Source organism: Schistocerca serialis, chromosome 1 (genome assembly GCF_023864345.2).
Source record: "Schistocerca serialis cubense isolate TAMUIC-IGC-003099 chromosome 1, iqSchSeri2.2, whole genome shotgun sequence".
Classification (NCBI taxonomy): domain Eukaryota; kingdom Metazoa; phylum Arthropoda; class Insecta; order Orthoptera; family Acrididae; genus Schistocerca; species Schistocerca serialis.
In genome coordinates this window covers 770,288,659-770,310,956 of record NC_064638.1, presented here as the reverse complement: position 1 = coordinate 770,310,956, position 22,298 = coordinate 770,288,659, and the positions used below count along the sequence as shown (strand labels likewise).

General features: G+C 41.4%; 2 protein-coding genes across 6 annotated transcripts in view; one reads left to right on the top strand and one right to left on the bottom strand.

Annotated features, from left to right (window-relative positions):
• The window catches only part of LOC126482955 (selenoprotein K-like), a 41,508-nt gene extending 26,104 nt beyond the window's left edge, over positions 1-15,404 (top strand). Inside the window, exon 4 of the mRNA XM_050106578.1 lies at positions 14,911-15,404. Within this exon, the coding sequence (XP_049962535.1) occupies positions 14,911-15,001 (91 nt within the window). The 3' untranslated portion in view covers positions 15,002-15,404. The remainder of the gene's footprint in view (positions 1-14,910) is intronic.
• Positions 15,405-15,880: 476 nt separating this feature from the next.
• Positions 15,881-22,298, bottom strand: part of LOC126482899 (uncharacterized) — a 387,862-nt gene continuing 381,444 nt past the window's right edge. For all 5 annotated transcript variants that reach the window (XM_050106576.1, XM_050106577.1, XM_050106573.1 and 2 more), the window contains exons 8-9: positions 21,203-21,396; positions 15,881-16,149 (exon numbers count right to left, since the gene is read on the bottom strand). In XM_050106576.1, the coding sequence (XP_049962533.1) occupies positions 16,043-16,149; positions 21,203-21,396 (301 nt within the window). In that variant the 3' untranslated portion in view covers positions 15,881-16,042. The remainder of the gene's footprint in view (positions 16,150-21,202; positions 21,397-22,298) is intronic.

Below are 22,298 nucleotides of genomic sequence, written 5' to 3'. Positions count from 1 at the left end.
TGTAGGCAGGTCAGTTGGCAAATCACGTGGGTGCTTTCACACGTGGCTCTGCCTTTGATCGTGTACACCTTCCGGATTACAGGACTGGAGTAGGTGGTGGTGGGAGGGTGCATGGGACAGGTTTTACACCGGGGGGCGGTTACAAGGGTAGGAGCCAGAGGGTAGGGAAGAAGGTTTGGGGATTTCATAGGGATGAACTAAGAGCTTACGAAAGTTAGGTGGACGGCGGAAACACACTCTTGGTGGAGTGGGGAGGGTTTCATGAAGGATGGATCTCATTTCAGGGCACGATTTGAGGAAGTCGTATCCCAGCTGGAGAGCCACATTCAGTCTGATCCAGTCCTGGAAAGTATCCTGTCACAAGTGGGGCACTTTTGTGGTTCTTCTGTGGGAGTTTCTGGGTTTGAGAGGATGAGGAAGTGGCTCTGGTTATTTGCTTCTGCACAGGTCGGGAGGGTAGTTGCGGGATGCGAAAGCTGTTGTCAGGTTGTTGGTGTAATGGTTCAGGGATTCCGGACTGGAGCAGATTCGTTTGCCACGAAGACCTAGGCTGTAGGGAAGGGACCGTCTGATGTGGAATGGGTGGCAGCTGTCATAATGGAGGTACTGTTGCTTGTTGGTGGGTTTGATGTGGACGGACGTGTGAAGCTGGCCATTGGACAGGTGGAGGTCAACATCAAGGAAAGTGGCATGGGGTATGGAGTAAGACCAGGTGAATCTGATGGAGCCAAAGGAGTTGAGGTTGGAGAGGAAATTCTGGAGTTCTTCTTCACTGTGAGTCCAGATCATGAAGATGTCATCAATAAATCTGTACCAAACTTTGGGTTGGCAGGCCTGGGTAACCAAGAAGGCTTCCTCTAAGCGACCCATGAATAGGTTGGCGTACGAGGGGGCCATCCTGGTACCCATGGCTGTTCCCTTTAATTGTTGGTATGTCTGGCCTTCAAAAGTGAAGAAGTTGTGGGTCAGGATGAAGCTGGCTAAGGTAGTATAAGGAAGTGGCATCAATGGTTACAAGGATGGTTTCCGGGGGTAACAGATTGGGTAAGGATTCCAGGCGTTCGAGAAAGTGGTTGGTGTCTTTGATGAAGGATGGGGGACTGCATGTAATGGGTTGAAGGTGTTGATCTACGTAGGCAGAGATACGTTCTGTGGGGGCTTGGTAACCAGCTACAATGGGGCGGCTGGGATGATTGGGTTTGTGAATTTTAGGAAGAAGGTAGAAGGTAGGGGTGCGGGGTGTCGGTGGGGTCAGGAGGTCGATGGAGTCAGGTGAAAGATTTTGTAGGGGGCCTAAGGTTCTGAGGATTCCTTGAGGCTCCGCCTGGACATCAGGAATGGGATTACCTTGGCAAACTTTGTATGTGGTGTTGTCTGAAAGCTGACGCAGTCCCTCAGCCACATACTTCCGCCGATCAAGTACCACAGTCGTGGAACCCTTGTCCGCCGGAAGAATGACGATGGATCGGTCAGCCTTCAGATCACAGATAATCTGGGCTTCAGCAGTGGTGATGTTGGGAGTAGGATTAAGGTTTTTTAAGAAGGATTGAGAAGCAAGGCTGCAAGTCAGAAATTCCTGGAAGGTTTGGAGAGGGTGATTTTGAGGAAGAGGAGGTGGGTCCCGCTGTGACGGAGGACGGAACTGTTCCAGGCAGGGTTCAATTTGGATAGTGTCTTGGGGAGTTGGATCATTAGGAGTAGGATTAGGATCATTTTTCTTTGTGGCAAAGTAGTAAGTCTTTCCGCTCCCGGGATTGGGATGACTCCTTACCCTCTCCCTTAAAACCCACATCCTTTCGTCTTTCCCTCTCCTTCCCTCTTTCCTGACGAAGCAACCATTGGTTGCGAAAGCTAGAATTTTGTGTGTATGTTTGTGTTTGTTTGTGTGTCTATCGACCTGCTAGTGCTTTCGTTTGGTAAGTCACATCATCTTTGTTTTTAGATATATTTTTCCCACGTGGAATGTTTCCCTCTATTATATATAGAATATTTATGTTTATTTTGTAATAAATGTCTAAGAAGTCGGTCATATTCGAACTGATACCTAGATGACATAGACGTGTGTAATGCAATGAAGCTTAAAATGTCACCACACACACACACACACACACACACACACACACACACACACACACACACACACACACAGTAAGATGTAAGATATGTTTGTTCAGGTTTCATAATAAAGACCGCATATAATGCTGGTTACACTTCGCACCTAAACCTGAAATTAAAAGTGTGTAACTTCAGCTGTTTGCTTATTTTATATGGAGCACTAAAACTGAGTTCTCACTCAGTGTATATGTATTGTGTGTTTAATACAGGAACCTTAAGCTTCATTGGATTATACATAAACCCACGTCATCTGGATGTTGGTTCGAATGTGACTTCACAAACATGCTGTGTTACAAAATAAATAGAAACAATGCTCAATGTTTATCAGTTAACTTGTCTCTTCACATGCATCATGTGTGATAGTCTTTAATGATATAATCTATAGCAAATACATAGGTATAAGGAATTAATTTTATCTTCATGAAGTTTGATCCTTGTAACTATCTTTAATGTAACTTGCTATGGCTTAGTTGTACCAATTAAATTTTATCCATATGCACTGGTTGGAAAAAAGATCAAAACACCAAAACATTTATTAATGTAGAGTAATGAAATTGTGGAATACATTTGTCTAGGTAACCTATTTAAGTGATTAGCATTGCAAGATTACAGATTAATGTAAACACAAGATAAGCCATTGCAAATGTTGAAAGCTGGTACATTAATAACTGGTGTAACTGCCAATCTGTTGAATGCAAGCATGCAGATGTGCATGCATTGTTGTACAGGTGCCAGATGAGCAGGCCGAGGCAACATGTCAACACTCTGTAGAGCATGTTGTTAAAACAGTGGTATGTGGGTGAGCATTATTCTGTCGTAAAACACCGCCTGGAGTGCTTTTTGTGAGTGGCAGCACAATAGGTCGAATCACCAGATTGACATGAAAGTTTGCAGTCGGGATGCATGGGATAGCTATGAGAATGCTTCTGCTGTCCCACGAAATCACACCCCCCTGACACCATAGCTCCAGGTGTAGGTCCTGCATTTCTAGCAAGTAGACAGATTGGTTGCAGGCCTTCAGTTGGTGTGCTCCTGACAAACACACGGCCATCACTGGCACTGAGGCAGAACCAACTTTCATCAGGAAACACAATAGTCCTCCACCCTGCCCTCCAATGAGTTCTCACTTGACACCTCTGAAGTCGCAAATGGCAATGTTTTGGGTATAGTGGAATGCACGCTATAAGGCATCTAGTTTGGAGCTGTCCATGAAGTAACGAATATGTAGCAGCTCATTGTGTCATTGTGTTGCCAACTGCTGCTCAAGTTGCTGCTGCTGATGCAGTATGATGTGCCAAGCCATATGCTTCCCTCTCAGTAGCACCAAGTGACAACCTAGAGCCTCTTCCTCTTGTGATGGTACGTTTCCATGACCACTGCTGCCAGCAATCGTGTACAGTGGCTACATTCCTCCTAAGTGTTTCTACAATATTGCAAAAAGAACATCCAGCTTCTTTGAACTATTACACGATCTTATTTGAACTCGGAGATTTAAATGATGGTGTCTTTGGTGCCGTAGACATTCTTGACTAGCATCAACTCACTGTGTTCAATCTTGAAAGGTAACCAACACTCGTGACTGTTACATGTTTTTAAAGCAAACCTGACTGGCATATACTAGTGCCACTCTTATGTGACTGGTGCGAAATTTGAGTAGACGTCATCTTTCAAATGTAGAAACACCCATACAAGCTTTCATTTATATCTCACAACTCATTCTTTGCGTTGCAATTTTTGCCGTCGGTGTATTTACTGGTTTATAATTAAAGCCACTTCTAATACTGGTTGGAATTTGCACTAAGCTTTGAGGTTGCAATATTGCTCACTTTATTATTTAATATTATGGTTTTATAATTTTGTGACCATTGGCACTGTACATACTTTGCTGTATTTTAAAAATGTTGTTCTCGTTTGTCATGACCCTTTAATTTTCTTCTTATGTCCTGATTTGTATTACTTAATGAGCTGAGTTGCTTAGGTTCGGTATGTGGTTCTACATCTATGTCTATGTCCATACTCTGAAAATCGCCGTGAAGTGCATGACAAGCTACTTCCTGTTCTACCAGTTGTTAGGGTTTCTTTCCCGTACCATTCAAGTATGGAGCATGGGAAGAATGATTGTTTGAATGCCTGTGTGTGTTTGTGTGCTGCAATTATTCTAATCTTGTCCTCATGCTCCCTTTGTGATTTATGTATATTCCTGGAGTCATCATTTAAAGTTTGTTCTTGAAACTCTGGTAGTATACTTTCTTGGGATCTTTCATTTATCTTTGTCTGCCAGTTCAGTTTTTTCACCTTCACTGTAACTCTCCCACACGCCAATATACCATGTTAGTCCTATTCGGTAAGGGTCCCAAACACTTGATCAGATTATAGACTGGATCAAATGATTCCTTACAAATCTCCTTTGTAGACTGACTGCACTTCCCCAGTATTCTGCCAATAAACTGAAGTCTACCACCTACAACAGAACCTATGTGATCATAATATTTCATATTCCTACACTCAGGTACTGTATTTGCATGAGTTGGCAGATTCCATCTGACTCATTGACTTTAGTTTGCAGGGTACTACAGTTTTTTCATTTTGTGAAATGCCCAGTTTTATATTTCTGAATGTTCAAAGCAAATTTCCAATCTTCGCACAACGTGGAAATCTTATCAAGCTCTGACTGAACATTTTCACAGTTTTTTCAGACAGCACTTCATTGTAGATAACTGTATCATCTGCGAAAAGTCTGAGGTTGCTCTTAATATAGTCTGCAGGGTCATTAATATGAAGTTACTTCTACATCAAATACTCTCCATCTAGGATACCATGCTGTGTCCTCCCTACCAGAAAGTTTGTAATCCAGTCACAAATTTCACTTGATATCACTATGATTGAACATTTGACAATAAGTGTAGATGTGGTACTGAGTCAGATGCTTTGCAGAAATCAAGAAATACTGCATCCACCTGACTGCTTTGATTGGAAAGTTTCAGTATGTGTCATGTGAGAAAAGTGAGAGTTGGGTTTCACATGGTCATGTTTTCGGAATCTGTCATGGTTGGCAAGTAGTAGTTCATTCTGTTCAAGATACCTCATAATGTTTGAGATCAGCGCATGTTCTAAGATTCAACAACAAAGTGATGTCAGATGGCAGTTTTGTGAATCATTTTTACTACCCTTCTTGTAGATGGGTTTTACCTGTGCTTTTTTTCCAACCAATGGCCAGTTTTTTTAAAGGAGCAAGCCAATTGGGGAAGGGCGCCATACATGGTGCACAGTGTCAATCATGCACTGAGACCTCTTGAATCATTAGTTGGTGTGGATTTAGACTCCCACTCATTCTCCAGCTGTTGGGCAAGATCACCCTCCTGGATGCATTTTCCTCCATCCTCTGTGCAGTATTGCTTTCTGCACTGTCGACGATAATGGACTTCGTAGCTTATTTGTGCCTGATATCCAGCTCGGTAGCCGGCCCATTGTAGTGGGGCCGCCATGTACCCTGTTGGCTGTAGCCTCTTGACAATCTGGGGATCGCTCTGCTGATGCTGCACCGTTAACTCCCCACGTATGCCAAGGCATAGATGCCAGTCACCCTGGGGCATTTGAACTCCCGGCAATGACCGTCCTGCCAGGTGACCTTTGCTGTGGCTGGGTGGCGGCCGTGAGGAGGGCCCCTGGTCAGTGAGTGGCATCAGGGTGGATGACGCGTCATGAGACGTAATATGTCATCTCTTGCTGGTGGTCAAACACCAGCAGTTTCTAAGCAGTCAAGGCATAATGTCAATGCTAAGAAATATGACCCCAAATCGTTCCTCTCCCTGGCCACATCATGGGAGGAGTGCCATGCTAAGGCTGGCAGTGAAGATTATTCACACTGGTACCTCGTATGTATGAGAGTTGGTGGGAATCTTTCTTGCCAATGAAACGTCAGTTTTTTGTGGAGCATTTAGAGGACAAGTTTGGGGAGGTGTAGGGCTTGTCCAAACTGCAGTCAGGGTCCGTCTTGATCAAAACAGCATCCTCTGCCCATTCATGGGCACTAGTCACCTATGACAAGCTGTGGGATGTTTGTTTCCATCACATCCCATAAAAGCTTAAATATAGTCCAGAGTATCGTATTTCACAGGGACCTTCTTTTGCAGTCTGACGATGACTGTGCACCAATTTAGAGCGGCGAGGTGTCCATTTCATCCAGCGTGTCAATCGTGGTCTGAGGGATTATCAGGTTTGTCACTGGTGCCTTCATCATAGCCTTAGAGGGTGACACATTGCCCAAGAAGGTCAAGATGATGGTCTACCACTATGAAGTAAAGCCATATATCCCTCTCCTGATGTGGTGCTTTAAGTACGGGAAGTTCGACCATATGTCTTCCCAAGGTACTTGCAGCATCGCATGTTGGGATTGTTGATGTGCTTCACATCCCAATACTCCCTGTGCTCTGCCTCCCATTTGTGTTGACTGTGGAGAGCACCATTTGCCTTACTCGCCAGACTGCAGGATTCTCCAGAAAGAAAGAAAAATAATGGAATAAAAGACCCTGGACCGACTGACCTATACTGTGGTTAAGAGAAAATATGAAAGGCTACATCCTGTGCATATGACGTCAACCTACGCCACTACTATGACAACGGTTCTACCATCTTCCATTCTGCTGCGTACAGTTGGCTCTGTGCCGTCAGACTCCACCTGCCCCTTTGATGGTGGAAGGCACTTCCTTCCCTATTCCTCCTGCACAACCTACTTCAGGAGCAACACCTCCTCCAACCATTGGGCATGTCATTCCCCACTTCTCCGCCAGAGGGCTCCTATTGCCAGGAAGGGATCCCTCGGGTCACTCCCTTCCCAGGTTCCTACCAGTGCCAAAGCTGACACCCGCCAGTGGCTGAAATAACCACAGGTAGCTGATCAAAGGGCTTCACAGTTCTCCTCATGCCTGAGATTGAATCAGTGAAGCCTTTCCAGCTGGACAAATGTAAGGAGCAGCGATAGAAACCTAAAAAGAAAAATACCCCCAAGAACCAAGGCACTGCGTGGCACCCACACCACCACTGCCTAAAAGCTCTGTGTCTGAGGATGAGGTGGAGAGTCTAGTGGCTGCTGAGGACCTAGATCTTGCTGGTCCCTCAGACACAATGGATGTCAATCGCACAGGTACTCATCTGGTTGCAGCAGGTGATCTTGGGGTGTGGACTGCCTCATTGAGTGTTTCGTGCCTTCTCAGTCTCACGATCATGTAATCCTCCAGTGGAACTGTTAAGCTTTACACCTGCTTTCTGCATTGCCCTCCAGGAAACCTGGTTCCCGGCAATGTGGATCCCTGCCCTCCAGGGCTATGAGGGATATTACAGGAACCGTAGCGACTATAATAGTGTCAGGTGGAGTTTGCATCTATGTATGTAGTGAACCTGTGCCTCTTCAAACCCCTCTTGGAGCTGTGGCTGTCAGGATAAGGATGATGCAGGAAATAACTGTCTGCAATGTATATCTTCCTCCATATGGTGCAGTACCCTTGAGAGTATTGACTGCACCGATTGATCAACTCCCTAAACCTTTCCTGCTTTTGGGAGATTTTAAAGCGCATAACCCCTTATGTGGTGGCGCCATGCTTACTGGCCGAGGTAGGGAGGTCAAAAATTTGTCACAACTCGACCTCTGCCTCTTAAATACAGGTGCCCCCACACATTTCAGTGTGGCACATGGCACATATTTGGCCATTGATCTCTAGGTTTGCAGTCCTGGCTTTCTCCCATCTATCCACTGGAGAGTACATGACACCTTTGTAATAGTGACCACTTCCCCGTCTTCCTGTCACTCCCCTAGCATCATGCCCATGGACGCCAATGCAAATGGGCTTTAAACAAGGCAGACAGGGAAGCCTTCACCTCTGCTGTCACCGCTGAATCTCCCCCACGTGGGGCCATCAATGTTGAGGTTGAGCAAGTCACGACGATGATGATGATGATGATGATGATGATGATGAGTCTTCTTCTTCTTCTTCAGTAGCTCTACAGCCCTTGGTGAGCCTTGGCTTCTTCAACTATCTTCCTCCACACTTCTCGGTTATTTGCTGCTCTTTTCCACCCCCGGACTCCCATATTGCTGATATCCATTATTACCTCATCGATCCATCTTCTTCTAGGTCTCCCTTTTCGCCTAACTGAATGGATCATACCTTTCATCATTTTCTTTGGAATTCTATCCTCTGCCATTCTCTCAGTGTTCTAACCATCGTATTTGCTGTGATTTCACAAATTTTGGTATGTCCCTGCCTTGTATTATGATGATTCCTCCGGCGGAAAGTGCGATCCCTAGTTCTTTAGGGTGCCCTCGGTGAAAAATAGTCCCTTGGTGGTCGCCATAAGTCGCTGAGGCAATTAAAGGACGTTGGCAAGCTCTACAGTGACAGAAGTGGCACCCTTCCCTAGAGCCTTTAAGCGGCTCTGTGCCCACGTTCACCAGCTTATAAAATGACTGAAACAGGAGTGTTGGGAGAGGTATGTGTTGACCATTGGGTGCCATACGTCACCTTCCCAAGTCTGGATGAAGATCAGATGTCTTTTTGGATACAAGACCCCAACAGGTGTCCCTGGCATTAACATCAATGGCGCGGGCGTGTTATGTACCAACACAAACGTGATTGCCGAGCACCTTGCTGAACACTATGCCCAAGCCTCTGCGTCTGAGAACTACCCCCCGGCCTTTCGCACCCTCAAACGTCAGATGGAAAGTAAAGTCCTCTTGTTCACTACACACCACAGTGAACCCTATAACACTCGATTTAAAGAGCGGGAGCTCCTCAGTGCCCTTGCAGATTGCCCCGACACAGCTCCTGGGCGGGATAGGATCCAGATGATTAAACATACTTCATCTGACTAAAAGCAACATCTCCTTGTCATCTTCAACCGGATGTGGGGCGATGGCATCTTTCCATCGCAATGGCGGGAGAGCACCATCATTATGGTGCTCAAACTCGGTCAAAACCTGCTTGATGTGGATAGCTACTGGTCCATCAGCCTCATCAACTTTCTTTGTAAGCTGCTGGAATGTATGGTGTGTCGGTGGTTGGATTGGGTCCTGGAGTCACTTGGCCTACTGCCTCCATGTCAGGGTGGCTTCAGCCAGACTGATAATCTTGTGTCCCTCAAGTCTGCCATCTGAAGAGCCTTTTCCATATGCCAACATCTGGTTGCCATCTTTTTTGACTTGTGTAAAGCATACGACATGACCTAGTGTCATAGTATCCTTGCCATGTTGTATGAATGGGGTCTCTGGAGCCCGCTCCCGATTTTTATCCAAAATTTCCTGTTGCTTCGTACTTTGTGTGTCCATGTCAGTGCCTCCCATTGTTCCCCCTGTATTCAGGAGAATGGCATTCTGCAGGGCTCCGTATTGAGTGGCTATTAAAGGTCTAGCAGTAGCTGTAGGGCTGTTGGTCTCGCCTTCTCTGTATGTGGATGACTCCTGCATTTTGTACTGCTCCTCCACTACTGGTGTTGCTGAGCAGTACCGACAGGAAGCCATTCACAAGGCACATTTATCGGCTCTAGCCCACAGCTTCAGGTTTTCAGCCATGAAGTCGTATGTCATGCATTTGTCAGCGTCGCACCACTCATCCAGAACCAGAAATTTACGTTAATGACGATCCACTCACTATAGTGGAGACACATAGAGTTTTAGGACTGGTTATCGATGCCAGATTGACTTGACTACCTCACCTTAGTCAGCTTAAGCAGAAGTGCTGGCAGCATCTCAATGCCCTCCGCTGCCTGAGCAACACCAGCTGGGATACAGATCTCTCAACACTGCTGCAGCTCTACAGAGCCCTTGTTCAATCTTGCCTTGACTGTGGGAGTCTGGTTTACAGTTCAGCGGCACCCTCAGTGTTGCATTTACTTGACCCAGTGCATCACTGGTGTTCGCCTAGCAACGGGAGCTTTTAGAATGAGTCCAGTGACCACTGTCCTGGTGGAGGCCGGAGTCCCTCCATAGAAGGTTTACACTGACGGCTCGATGACTGATGGTCACGTAGGCTTTGTGTGCACAACTGCTCGCCAGTTACGTTGCACACGTTCGTAGTTCTCCTGCGCATCTGAATTACTGTCTCCTTTTCCCAACCACGGCGGTTCATCTCCCGCATCGGTTGCCGAGGTCAGGGCTTATGATTGTGGTTTGCATCCGGTCCCTTCTGTCTAAACTGGAGTCCTTTCCATTACCACCTCTCCTCGAGGTCCATTCATGTACACCTCCATGGTGTACACTTAGGCCGCAGACTCTTCTGGACCTTTTGCATGGCCCTAAGGACTCCGTTAACCCTGCAGCTCTCCACTATTACTTCCTCTTGATTCTAGACATGTACTGGGGCCATGAAGTGGTTTACAGCGACAGTTTGATGGCTGATAGTCATGTAGGCTTCGCATATGTTCGTTGAGGACATATTGAACAGCACTCCACTCCTTGCCAGATTGCTGCTGTGTTTTCACTGCAGAGCTGGCCGCCATATCTCGTGCTCTTGAGCACATTTGTTCATGCCCTGTGTACTGACTCCTTGACCAGCTTACAAGCTATCGACCAATGCTACCCTCGCCATCCTTTGGTAGCATCCATTCAGGACTCCATCCATGCCCTGGAGCAGTCCTGTCGTTCAGTGGTGTTTGTGTGGACCCCAGGACATGTTGGAATCCGAAGCAACTAATTTGCCGACATGCTAGCCAAACAGGCTATGCGGAAACGGCTTCTGGAGATGGGCATCTCTGAAACTAACCTGCGTTCCGTCTTACGCTGCAGGGTTTTTCGGCTTTGGGAGATGGAATGGCATAACAGTACACACAACAAATTGAGTGTCATTAAGGAGACTTAGAATGTGTGGAAGTCTGTCATGCAGTCCTCTCGCAGGGAATCAGTTGTCCTCTGCTGGCTCCACATTGGCCTTGGCCGTACGTGGCTAATGCATGGTTACCTCCTCCGTTGTGAAGAGCCATCTCGGTGTCGCTGTGGCTCACAAATGACAGTCGTCCACCTCTTGCTGGGCCGCCCACTTTTAGCCGCTCTGCAGCGGACTTTTAACTTTCCCAGCACCGTACCTTTGGTGTTAAGCGACAATGCCTCAACAGCAAATTGAGTTTTAAGTTTTATTCGTGAGGGTGGGTTTTATTATTTGATCTAAGTGTTAGCACTTGTCCTTCGTCCCTCTGTGTCCTCCACCCTAGTGCTTTTAGGGTAGAGGTTGTAATGTGTCGCAGAGTGGCTGGCTTCTCCTTCTTATACCTATGGTTGGCCAACCATGGTAATTTGCTCTCTTATTTAGATTTCTTCTACACGTTTCTTGCATCTCTCTGTGATTTTCTTGTCCGATTTTGTCCATTGTAGTGTTCGTTGTCCTTCTGTCATTCTTGTGGTTTTCTCCTTTCTTCCAGCTGTGTTTTGTATGCCGCGATAATTTTGCTCCCACCCGTGTGGAATTACTCTAATTGGAACGAGGGACCGAGGACCTAGCAGTTCGGTCCATCCCCCTCTTTTAAATAAACCAACCAACCAACCAACTCAACTGCAAATTCAGTGTAGGATACAATAGGAATTCCATTGGGCCGTGGAGCTTTATTCAATTTTAATGATTTGAGCTGTTTATCAACATCACTGATGCTAATAATAATTTGTCACCTTTGCAGTTGTAAGGAGGTTAAATTGAGGCAGTTCTCTTGGCTTTTCCTTTCTAATGGAACGTTTGAAACAGAGTTATGTATTTCAGCTTTTGCTTTGCTACACTCCATTTCAGTTCCTGTCTCATTCACTAGGGACTGGACACTAGCTTTGGTGCCACTAAACAGCCTTAATATACAACCAGAATTTCTTTGGATTTTCTGAAATGTCATTTGACAGTAGTTTGCTACAGTAGTCAATTAAGGCTTCGTGCATTGTTCTCTTGACAGCCAAATGTTACACCTATTATGCAGTAGTCACTGTTTCTATAGAAGTTTCTTTACAGTGACAGTATACCATGGAGGGTCCCTCCCATTATAAACTTCTCTGGTGGATAGATATGTACTATCTATCCAGTGCATGATCAACTATTCTTTTAAACTTGAGCCATAATTAATCTGGATGCTCCTGTCCGATGCTGGAAGTTTAAAGTTCCTCATTGAGCCATGACACTACTGGTTTAAAAAAAAAAAAAATTAGTTTAATGGAAGTATATATCCATTTGCTGGTTTTAGTTATCCTTTATCCTTTGACAATCATTATTTGCCACAACTGCGTCAGGATCACTGATACCTGCTTTGATGTGGACATTCATTCACAAAGAGGTTGGGTCTATTTGTTGCCATTAGATCCAATACATTTCCACCATGAGTGTGGTTCTGCACTGTCTTTTCTAGGTAGTGGTCAGAGAAGGCATTTAGTAATGTTTCACAGGATGTCTTATGCCCACCACAGGTTGTTGCTACAGATTGTAGAAACTGAACATAGTTCCTTACATTTTATATAACATGAACCTAATATAATGGTAGCTACATTAGAATTCTTTATATTATAGAGGCACAACTTAGTAAAACTTTGTTGGCTCTAGTAGCATCATCTGGCAGTTGGCTTTTACATGTAGCATTAGCACTACATATGCGGCCAGTTCTCCACAAGTTGTAGTAAAACTACTTCCTTGTTCCTGTAACTAGCATTGTAAGGAATACACCATATTTTCATCCACACATGGACATATGATAATTACCAGTATCAATCTCAAGATTGTAATGCATATGCTGATACAGACTGAATTAATAAATTTTTGTTGGTATGTATGACACAAGGGAAGTTTAAATATAATGTGTAAGATACTATTATTCACCTCTTTTATGCAATGTTCTGTATTTTAGACGTGAAGATGGCTCAACAGTGAGCTGAAACTATCAACCAGTAAAGGAGTTTGATCGTGGCACTGGATTTTGTATTCACACATTTTAATGCACCATTACATTCTCCTGTCATTAGTGCTCAAAAATGTGTTGGAAAGACACACAGCTTTGACTGAGGTTTAAAATGAAGCCTGCCAATGATTTCTTAATTACAGAAATATAAAGAAATGATGTGGAGCTAATTCCAAAACAGGCTTGTTATTAAAGAAGATCCTATTAATCTCTGCTTGTGGTTGTCTTTTAAAAAGATTTTGCCAATAGTCCTTACTTCCCCCATTTTAGTTTTATTAGCACAATAGGGAGAAATAGAGGCACATGACATCCATTACATGTTTTTTGTGGAATTGTTGAAGCCATGATTCATCGCCATTATGATCTTGAACTTAGATTTAAACCTATTTACCATCTGCTGACAGAATTAAAATCAAACCTTCTGTTTTTGGAGTAGACAGTGTGGTGTACACTAACTGCAAATCTTCTTGATGTGGTAAGCTGTTATTCGGACAAACTTCAATGTTCAAGTCAGTTTCTGTGCTATGAATTTCTTGAACTAATTAAAAACAATGTCTGTGTAAATGAAAGAATCCGCAAATCACAGTCCAGTCACTTTCACTTCCAAATCTATTCAGAAGAAGAAAGTGTACAGAAATGTTCATTTCATGAGAGAGTGAAGGCCTGGCCTCTGCTTCTAATAATCACACATTGCTTTAACTTGCAAAAGTGATTTGGAAGCGGCTATTGTTTATCGTGCTTAGAAGTCTGAACTTTCAAAACTTTAAGAATAACTATCTGATGTAAAGATGAAAGAATAAATTTCGCTGTCAAAAAATGACAATGTTAAGTTTGCATTGTAGGATTTCATTTTCCTATTGCAGAAATGAATGTGACAAATGTATGGTGGAACCCGCATATGATGTATGTTGTATTGCGTGACTATAAAATCTAGGAAGTACATACAAAAATTTTCTGTTTAATGACGGTCATACACTTGAAGTGGTAGGTACAATGGAAATAGCTTGTCAATATTTTGTTAGGTTGATTTGAATCTCTATATGAAGGGGGTGGGTTAAAACACACACACACACACACACACACACAAGAAAAAAGAGAGAGAGAGAGAGAGAGAGAGAGAGAGAGAGAGAGAGAGAGAATATATATTTATATAGACATCTACTGACTGTAGCGAGATAATCTTTCTTTCACTTTACATGTTGGTTAAAAATTGACCACTTTTCCCTTATGGGTTCCAAATGGGCAGAGGTGAAGAAGACTGATCAGTGAAGATGCAGCCGAGAGGGATTTTGGGACCAAAGAATGTATTGAAGAAAGCTTATTTTCCACCTGAGCAGTTCAGATAAGTTTGTATCCAAATAGCAAGGGTTGAGAAGCAGCCATTGATGTCACATGTTCAATCAGTCAGGATGCTTGAATTATGAGTGGATAGTCTTCCCCTTGGCTTTACTTTGGCAGTGATTGGCCATATATGTGGACAGATGGTCAGTCAACATGTTCACACAAAAATCACTGCAGTAGTTGAGTAGTTACACTGGAGTTGGTATAAGACTTGGCTGCTGCACAGGTGGCCTTGTATGTATGCTTACATTTATTACATAATTGTGATAACTTCCTTTTTTTTGCTGTTTGTGTTTTATAATGTTGAGAACGTACTTATTCTTCCTAGTATGAAAGTGTTGAAAGTGTTGACTGATTTTTATTATATTCTTTCTTTTTCCCTATTTGTGAGTGGTTACATCACTATTTTTTGTTACAGCACCAGATTGGTTCTGTGTAAGATATGTTTACATTTTGGGCAAAAACATTCATCTAGTTTAACTGCCAACAACAGCTAGCTGAACCCTACATACAGTTTAAAACTGGTTTTATTGCTTACATTTTCAGTCCACCACCAGCACCTAGACGCCGTCTTGGAGGATTTGGCAGTGGAGGTACAGCGGATCTTAGGTCACTGCCTTGTGGTACAGGAGGATGAGGTTAAACTTAGCCTCCTAACGGCATAGCCGTAGGAGGCAAGAGTATCACAGCATAGTATCTTATCATAAGATGCACAAGCTGTGATAATCCTGTGTGGATTCTAGCAGAAACACAGCAATGGCCATTCCTCTTCTGTTCTATTTTACTAAATTTGGTATAAATCAAAACTTGTTTAAGCCATTGTTTGTGCTAACTGCTTATGAAGTCGTACTAGTAAAACCAGTACACCTGGAGTGGTGCTGACTGATGTGGGATCTACACAGTATACGTACTCCCTAGTTTAGAAATATATATTTATGAAGATCTTGAAATTAAAGTATTATTGTTAGATGTGTTAAAATTTCAGTGTAATGATAAATTTTAATGTAATTTGAATGTACAAATAAAATACTCCAGTGCAAGTTTGACTTTCATTAAAAGCTACATAATCATTATTTCCTGGCAGCTAACAAGTCTATCGTTTCAATGATACTTGGAATAAGCACAAAGCATATTACATAAAAATGACACACATATTAACAATAAAAACGGATGTGATGTTTATTCTGCATTGTATGATAGTAATTAATCTGTGGTAATCTTCTAAGTTAGTTTTTGGCATACAGTGAATACAATAAAAATACATCTTTATATGAATACTGGAGTTCCAAAATTCTGTTGAAGCTGCGTTGTATGAAACCTTAAAAAATTTCATCATTTATAGTGGTAAAAAATTTTATTCTGTTAGTGACACAAAAATATAAGTAGTGGATGCACACAGGGGGTTTGGTATATGTGGTCGTCAGTTACAGAAAATTTAAATAATTAGAGATGCAAAATCTTCTGCAGCTGAAATCCATCATCTAATTTTCCTCATTCATTACTAATATGCAAGTGCTTGAAGATATTAATGCTTTTACTTCAAAATTATATTCACATAATGGTTAACATTTACACTGTGCATAAGGAACATATTATTTTCAAACGAAGGTAACTCAGATGCTCATCGATGTGATCTAGTGATTACATGATGATAGATGTTCCCTCCATTTCTCTTGAACTATTTTGTTGTAGATTTCAAAAACAGTGGAAGCACGACAACTGGATTACTTTTTGTTGGATTGTCAGCATATATGCTCCATGTTCTTCCAACGCAATCAAATATACCTGTGAAAAGGAGTAATACATTACAACTTATACTGAAATTTCAAAAATACATTGCCTACAGAAACACACAACAGTGTATCCCACAAGAACAGGTTTTATAAGATTAATTTTATAAAAGAAATAAAGGTGTGAGCTGCTAGACAGAAAAGACTGGCATGCTTTCAAAAGACTAAATTTAAACAGAATACTGAAATAGTTTATTCACATAGTTGGGCTTCTTGCTTTGGTTTGCAAAGTGAGGAAAGAGAGACGGGCCACACTGCATATTTTGAGTTGATACAAAACTCTGTACATTTAACATTTTTAAATCGCTGCTCCTACCTGTTGGCATGTGTGTTTTATTTCAGCAGATGCAGACCACGTTTATTTAGGGTGGTGGTAAGTTTTGTTGTTCAACTTTATACCTTTACAGATTTGTTTATGTGGTCTCTAGACAAGTCAAATGTAACAATCCTCCTTTGAAAAAATGCTTTCCATTAAACTTCTATCATTGAGATGAATAGATTTATCTGATTCATTCATTTTGATGTGACAAACAGTAAAAATTGACAAGCCTAACAGTCCTTAATCTATATGGAATCGAGTGAAGTCTGCTCTGTCAAAATGTCATCTTGTGTGATACATATGTGATACTTCTTTTCATTAAAATTATTTTTCTCACTAATACTTTCGTACGACAATGTTGGCATCAGAAACACAGATTTTATTTTCCTGCCTTAACATAGGCAACAACTTTGTTGCTATGTTTGTCATGGAGAATATTTTGATCAGACTTCCCGTTACTCTATTAGACAGTGAGATTTGTGAAGATCAAATTCATCTTTTTTTACAATTTTAGTGTTTGGTTAAGCAAGGAATTCATTCTGGCTGCCAAAGTTGGTGCATGTATTCCGTGTGTGCATTTATAGCAAAAAAATCAAGATCATTTCCAGAAGCAACACCACACAAATCTTCCTCTGGTTGGAAGTAGTGCAGGGACACTTTTGTAGATTTTTTGGTGTTTGAGCAGTGTTAAAAATTTCAGAATCCTTCATGTGTACAATATATGGTAGTGTAGTAATGAAACTACCTAAAAATTTAGCATACATTTTGGGTGAACAGCTTTTTTCATAGTTTAATGTGGAGAAAGTAGCAAGTGACACACAAATTTGAAATAAGCATACTGTTTAAAAGTATAAGAGCTGTGTACTGTCTTGCAAAGACTGGAAATTGTTTGATTCTAGTATGTGTGACAGATGTAATTGCAAAATAAGCTTTGAAAGCTAGGATGGTCCCCTAAAAACTATATTATGCTTCACTTTGTTGCATATGGAAGGCTGCATCATATTTGACTGTACTTATAGCAGCCCATCATATAATTCTCTTTGGGTGCAAAACAACTTCGTCTTATCAATGCAAGTTTGCTGCATTGTTCTATGCTTAGAGACAATATCTTGTTCGTCCCCAGTGTTCCTGCTTTCTTGGGTTGCACGTGTCGTAGGCACTTACCCATCTCGAATGGGGGGGGGGGGGGGGGGATCAACTTTTTATTTTCAAATGGGAACACCCATTTTAATGCACATTTGGATTCTATGCTAAAAACATTCTTTCCATTCATGGTAGATAGCATTGTAATCAACAGGATTCAATGTTTTGCAATTAAGAACTTACTCGTTTCATTCTGTATTTTGTTTATGTTAAAAATGTAAGCTTCTTAATCTAAGCAGTTGATACTTGTGCTGTTCCATGTAACAGTGGCTTGGCAAGTTCTTTTTCTAAGTGGTACACTTCCTTAGTTGTAAATTGTTTCTCAACATGGTAAATAGTCTTAAGAGATCACAGCCTATCAGCAAAACGCTGGGCACAAAGAGCAACATAGCAGTAGGTGTGAGAGTTACTGCAACTGGATGGAAGGACACACTGAAATCAGTCATCCTGATGGTGTGATTTGAGGGGACTCAGTGAAATCGAGCATCTTGACAGTGCAGGGACTTGCCAACACCAACTCCAAAGGGAACAGAAAACTAAGTTACATTAAAAGAAGCTTATTTGCAATACGTTTAAATGTTGAACTGTAAGAGTTTTACTGTTTAACCAAATTTGCAATTTTTAATGAAAATATTGACTATTCAGAATCAAAAAGTCAAAGTTTTTATTGCAAATGTAATATAAAAGCAAGTGAGTACATTCTTAATTGTAAATACCAGAAAAATTGAATATTGTCAATTACAGCACTATCCACCATGCATGAAAAAAAGTATTTTTTTGGTGTAGACTCTGAATCTGCAATAAAAATGGTAGGTATTGCATTTGAAAATAAAATGTTGTCTCCTACCCCATAGAGGCAGGGCCAATTTTAGCACAGACATGTCCCCTATGAAATATTAACTTTTCACCTCAAACATTTTTTTCATACAATGTATATTTTTCAAGATACATAGTTTTTCAAATTAAACAAAGAACCTGTACACATGAGTCATGTGTTTATAGTGAAGAGGAGGAACCAGGTGGCCACTTTGGCAGATCAGCAGTTTTACCCAGCCTGTGGATTTAATGAGTAAACTCATTCAGGCATCTTGCATGCACATGCTCTGTATCTTACACTTGCTAAGCAGGTCTTACATTTAAAGATGTGTATGGGACCTTTTACCTTCTAAAGCTATCTTATGCTCTGTTTTGCTGCATAGTGCACCCACACCAAACATACATTTGGACTATGATGTAATATTGATTAACCCTAGGCTGAATCTCGAAAGAATAGGGAGCATGTGAGGAGCCAGGTTTCTTGAGAAATAATTTTAAAGGTCTTTAGAGTGAGTCACAACCAAAATATCAGTTTGAATAAGCAGCAATTGTGTGGTGGTGTGCCTGAAACTTGAGTATGAACTACAGTTGGTCTGAATAATTCACTAGTAACATAAATTGGAAGATGCAAAACAGTGCAAAAGAAAAGGTGAAGCAGCCGTTGCTAATTCTGCTGTCAGTGACTGAAGTCAACACAACAGTGCTTTTATTATAGTTCTATTATAAGTGATATCAACAAATTGCAAAGAAACAAAATCAGAATGAATGAAGTACATATCTAGTGAAAGTGAAAAAGTTATGTTCCTCGGAATCATTGACTGGCACACACAAATATTGAAAAACAAATTATGGGGAGATAAAGGAAGAGGTGTTAAAATATGGGATGCAGATGAACCTAACTATTGATAAATGTTGAAAAGGATGAGGTATGACTCTAACATGTAGGACGAAGAAGAGATGAGTAAGTTGATGCAGAAGAAATAGGTGAATCAGAGGTGGAGTCAGAATCAGACTGCTAAATGATTTGAGGCTAAACAATTCATTACCTTTTGAAATTGTGGAAATTAACTACACTTACTTTTAACTAGTGTTCAGTGACAAACCATGAAATATGTGAACTGATAGGGCATGGGTATGCTCCTGAGAGTACCTTCAAAGTGGACAGTGTTACAAAATAACTATGCATATCCTCTTAGGATTAACTATTGGCTTTTCATATCTGTTAATGGATGCATATGCTCAATTTCTGTCTCGTATATGTTTTTGACACACAGTCTTCCTTCCTTGTGTGCTGAGTTATGAAGAGTGAGTTGAGTTGCAAACAGCATCAAAAGAAGTTTCTCACTCTGATAAAGGAAATTAGTCCTTGGCATTTTTTTTCAGCTGACTACCATTATGTCATTATATATATATATATGGTGAATAGTGCAGAGGGTAACTGGAAGGCGCTGTGAAGATATCTGGTGATTTATAAACAGATAAATAATGGGTGATCAGAAAGTTTCTGTTCCAAGGCTGTACTGTCCAGAATCGGTATGCCATCAGGCAAAACTGCTGTGAACTTTGAGGCAATCATCTCACTGAAGCACTAGATTGAAAATACTCATGTGGTAAAACACCATGTCCAGCTGCATGAAGAACTTTGTAACTGCGTACTACACACCCTCGTCTGACAGGAACTGTTGACCCTTCAAGGCCTTTTCTTTTTAGGGGCCCAAGGTGTGATAAATGGATGGGTAGAGATCAAGACTATAGGGCGGGTGCTCGAGTGTCTCCCACTTGACTTGGCATAACTTCTGCAGTACAACATTCGCGATATGGGAACTTGTGTTATTATGAAGCAGTAGCACTCCTTGTTGCACCATTCCACAGTGCTGCTTTCTGACAGACATACTGCCCTGTACACATTCTTCATTGTCTGATGGACACGTATGCCACATTAATCCCTTGCCTATATGTCAGTGTTTATATGCCAGCATCGGAGTTGCACTACATTGCACCCATGCTGCAGCAACGGCCTCAAATAGAAACTCTTTGATTGCCTGTTACATTTTGATATATTGCTGGTTTCAATTGAACAGTCTGAGAATGGTCTCTCAATGATTACAGTTACAAAATTTTCAAAAATTGTCTGACATTTGGAACCGTGTTTAATACAACATATAAACAACTTAACTAACTTGGAGTTAAGAATTATATGTCACTGTGCATAAAAATAATATTAAGAGAGAAAAATGACTTTATATATTACTGTGTGCACATATATATGGCAAGTATCTAAACACTGGGCTGGAACCTGCATGTAGCACACCCAGATGACAGAAAAATGAGTGACATGACATGAAAGAAATAATCAGTAGAAAAACTACACAATGCCACAAATTGAGGTTACACATTAGCTGCCAGACACAAACTGTACAAGCCGAACGAGATGCTGAATTGAGAAGTCTAAATGCTCTTGTACAGTTGATTGCCTGGTATCTATTGTAACCTGGGAACGACAATCTGTGTACAGTATGTAACTTGTACTGGTGCTAAAAACAAAAATTACACATCACATAAAAGATTGGATAAAAAGTAACACAAAAGCAAGATAGAAACAAAAATCCTTTACTTTGGGGGAAAAATGTTGTTTACCTGATAGCTCTGACATTTAGTTCACTGTTATCATGTGCTTACATTTAGTGAATCCTTTTTAAACCTGTATGTTATGAAACAAGATATGATATACAATGATAAATCTCATATTAGTTGTTATCTCACTACGTACCGACAGCTACTGTTTTGACTTGTGCTCCTGGCAAGTCTTGGAACACGTTGTATTCTGGGTGTGAAATGTCACCCAACATTCTTGCTACATCATCCTTATTTAATGGATCAGGATAATTGTTGAGAGTTGAAAGGCGCTGCTCACTGCTGGCTATAATCATACCTCCTGTTTCAGGTATTTTAAGCCTGAGAAACCTGCAATAAACACACACATATCTCAGTTTCTCTTTCTTGATAATGAATTAGAGTAGTTTTCGTTTTGACAGGCGGGTGAATGTATGAACCCTGACATAGAAAATAAACAGCATTTTTAGTTCTTGCATCTAAAACCTTTGTTTTGCTTCATAGAAAATTATGTAAAGGAACACAGTTTACACATCCTAGTACCATAGGAATACAAAACTTTATTTTGTTTACAGGGTGTCCCAGCTTTAATGGTATATTAGAGAAGTTTAATTTATACTATTTGCAACAAATCATACATCAATTTGAAAGTAACCAACCTATTTTTTCTTACAGATGTGCAGCCATAGTTATATGGCACACATCCAACCTAAATTTCAATTATTCACACACACACTCTTTGGTTAACAAGTCTGCGGTAATGGAAGCAATAGCCTCTACATTTCTGTGTCTCAATTCTGTCAAATCATTAGGTAGTGGTATAAAGTCTCGAGGGGGGGGGGAACACACACACACATGGTGTGAAGTCAGGATGGTGTGGAGGTCACCGGAAAACAGTTGTCATACAGATAGGCCACCCCTGTTATGGTAGCTACAACAAAAACAAATGGTCCTTACACTTGATGTCAGGACACAGTGCAGAATGCATTTAATTGTAGGGAATCTCTTCGTATTGTATAGGTTCATGATCTGACCCCCAGATATGAACATTACGGATATTTACCTTCCCATTTAGATGACAAGTTGCTTCATCACTGAACACCACAGAATCAAGAAAGTAATTATCCTGCCGTACAAAGTTATAACTGGAGCAAGGATTTTAAGGTGCAGCCCTTTCCAAAAATAAAACTATATTTGCACCTTTTTCTGAGATTATTACAGTTTGCATCTCTTCCCTTCTATTCCATGCTTAA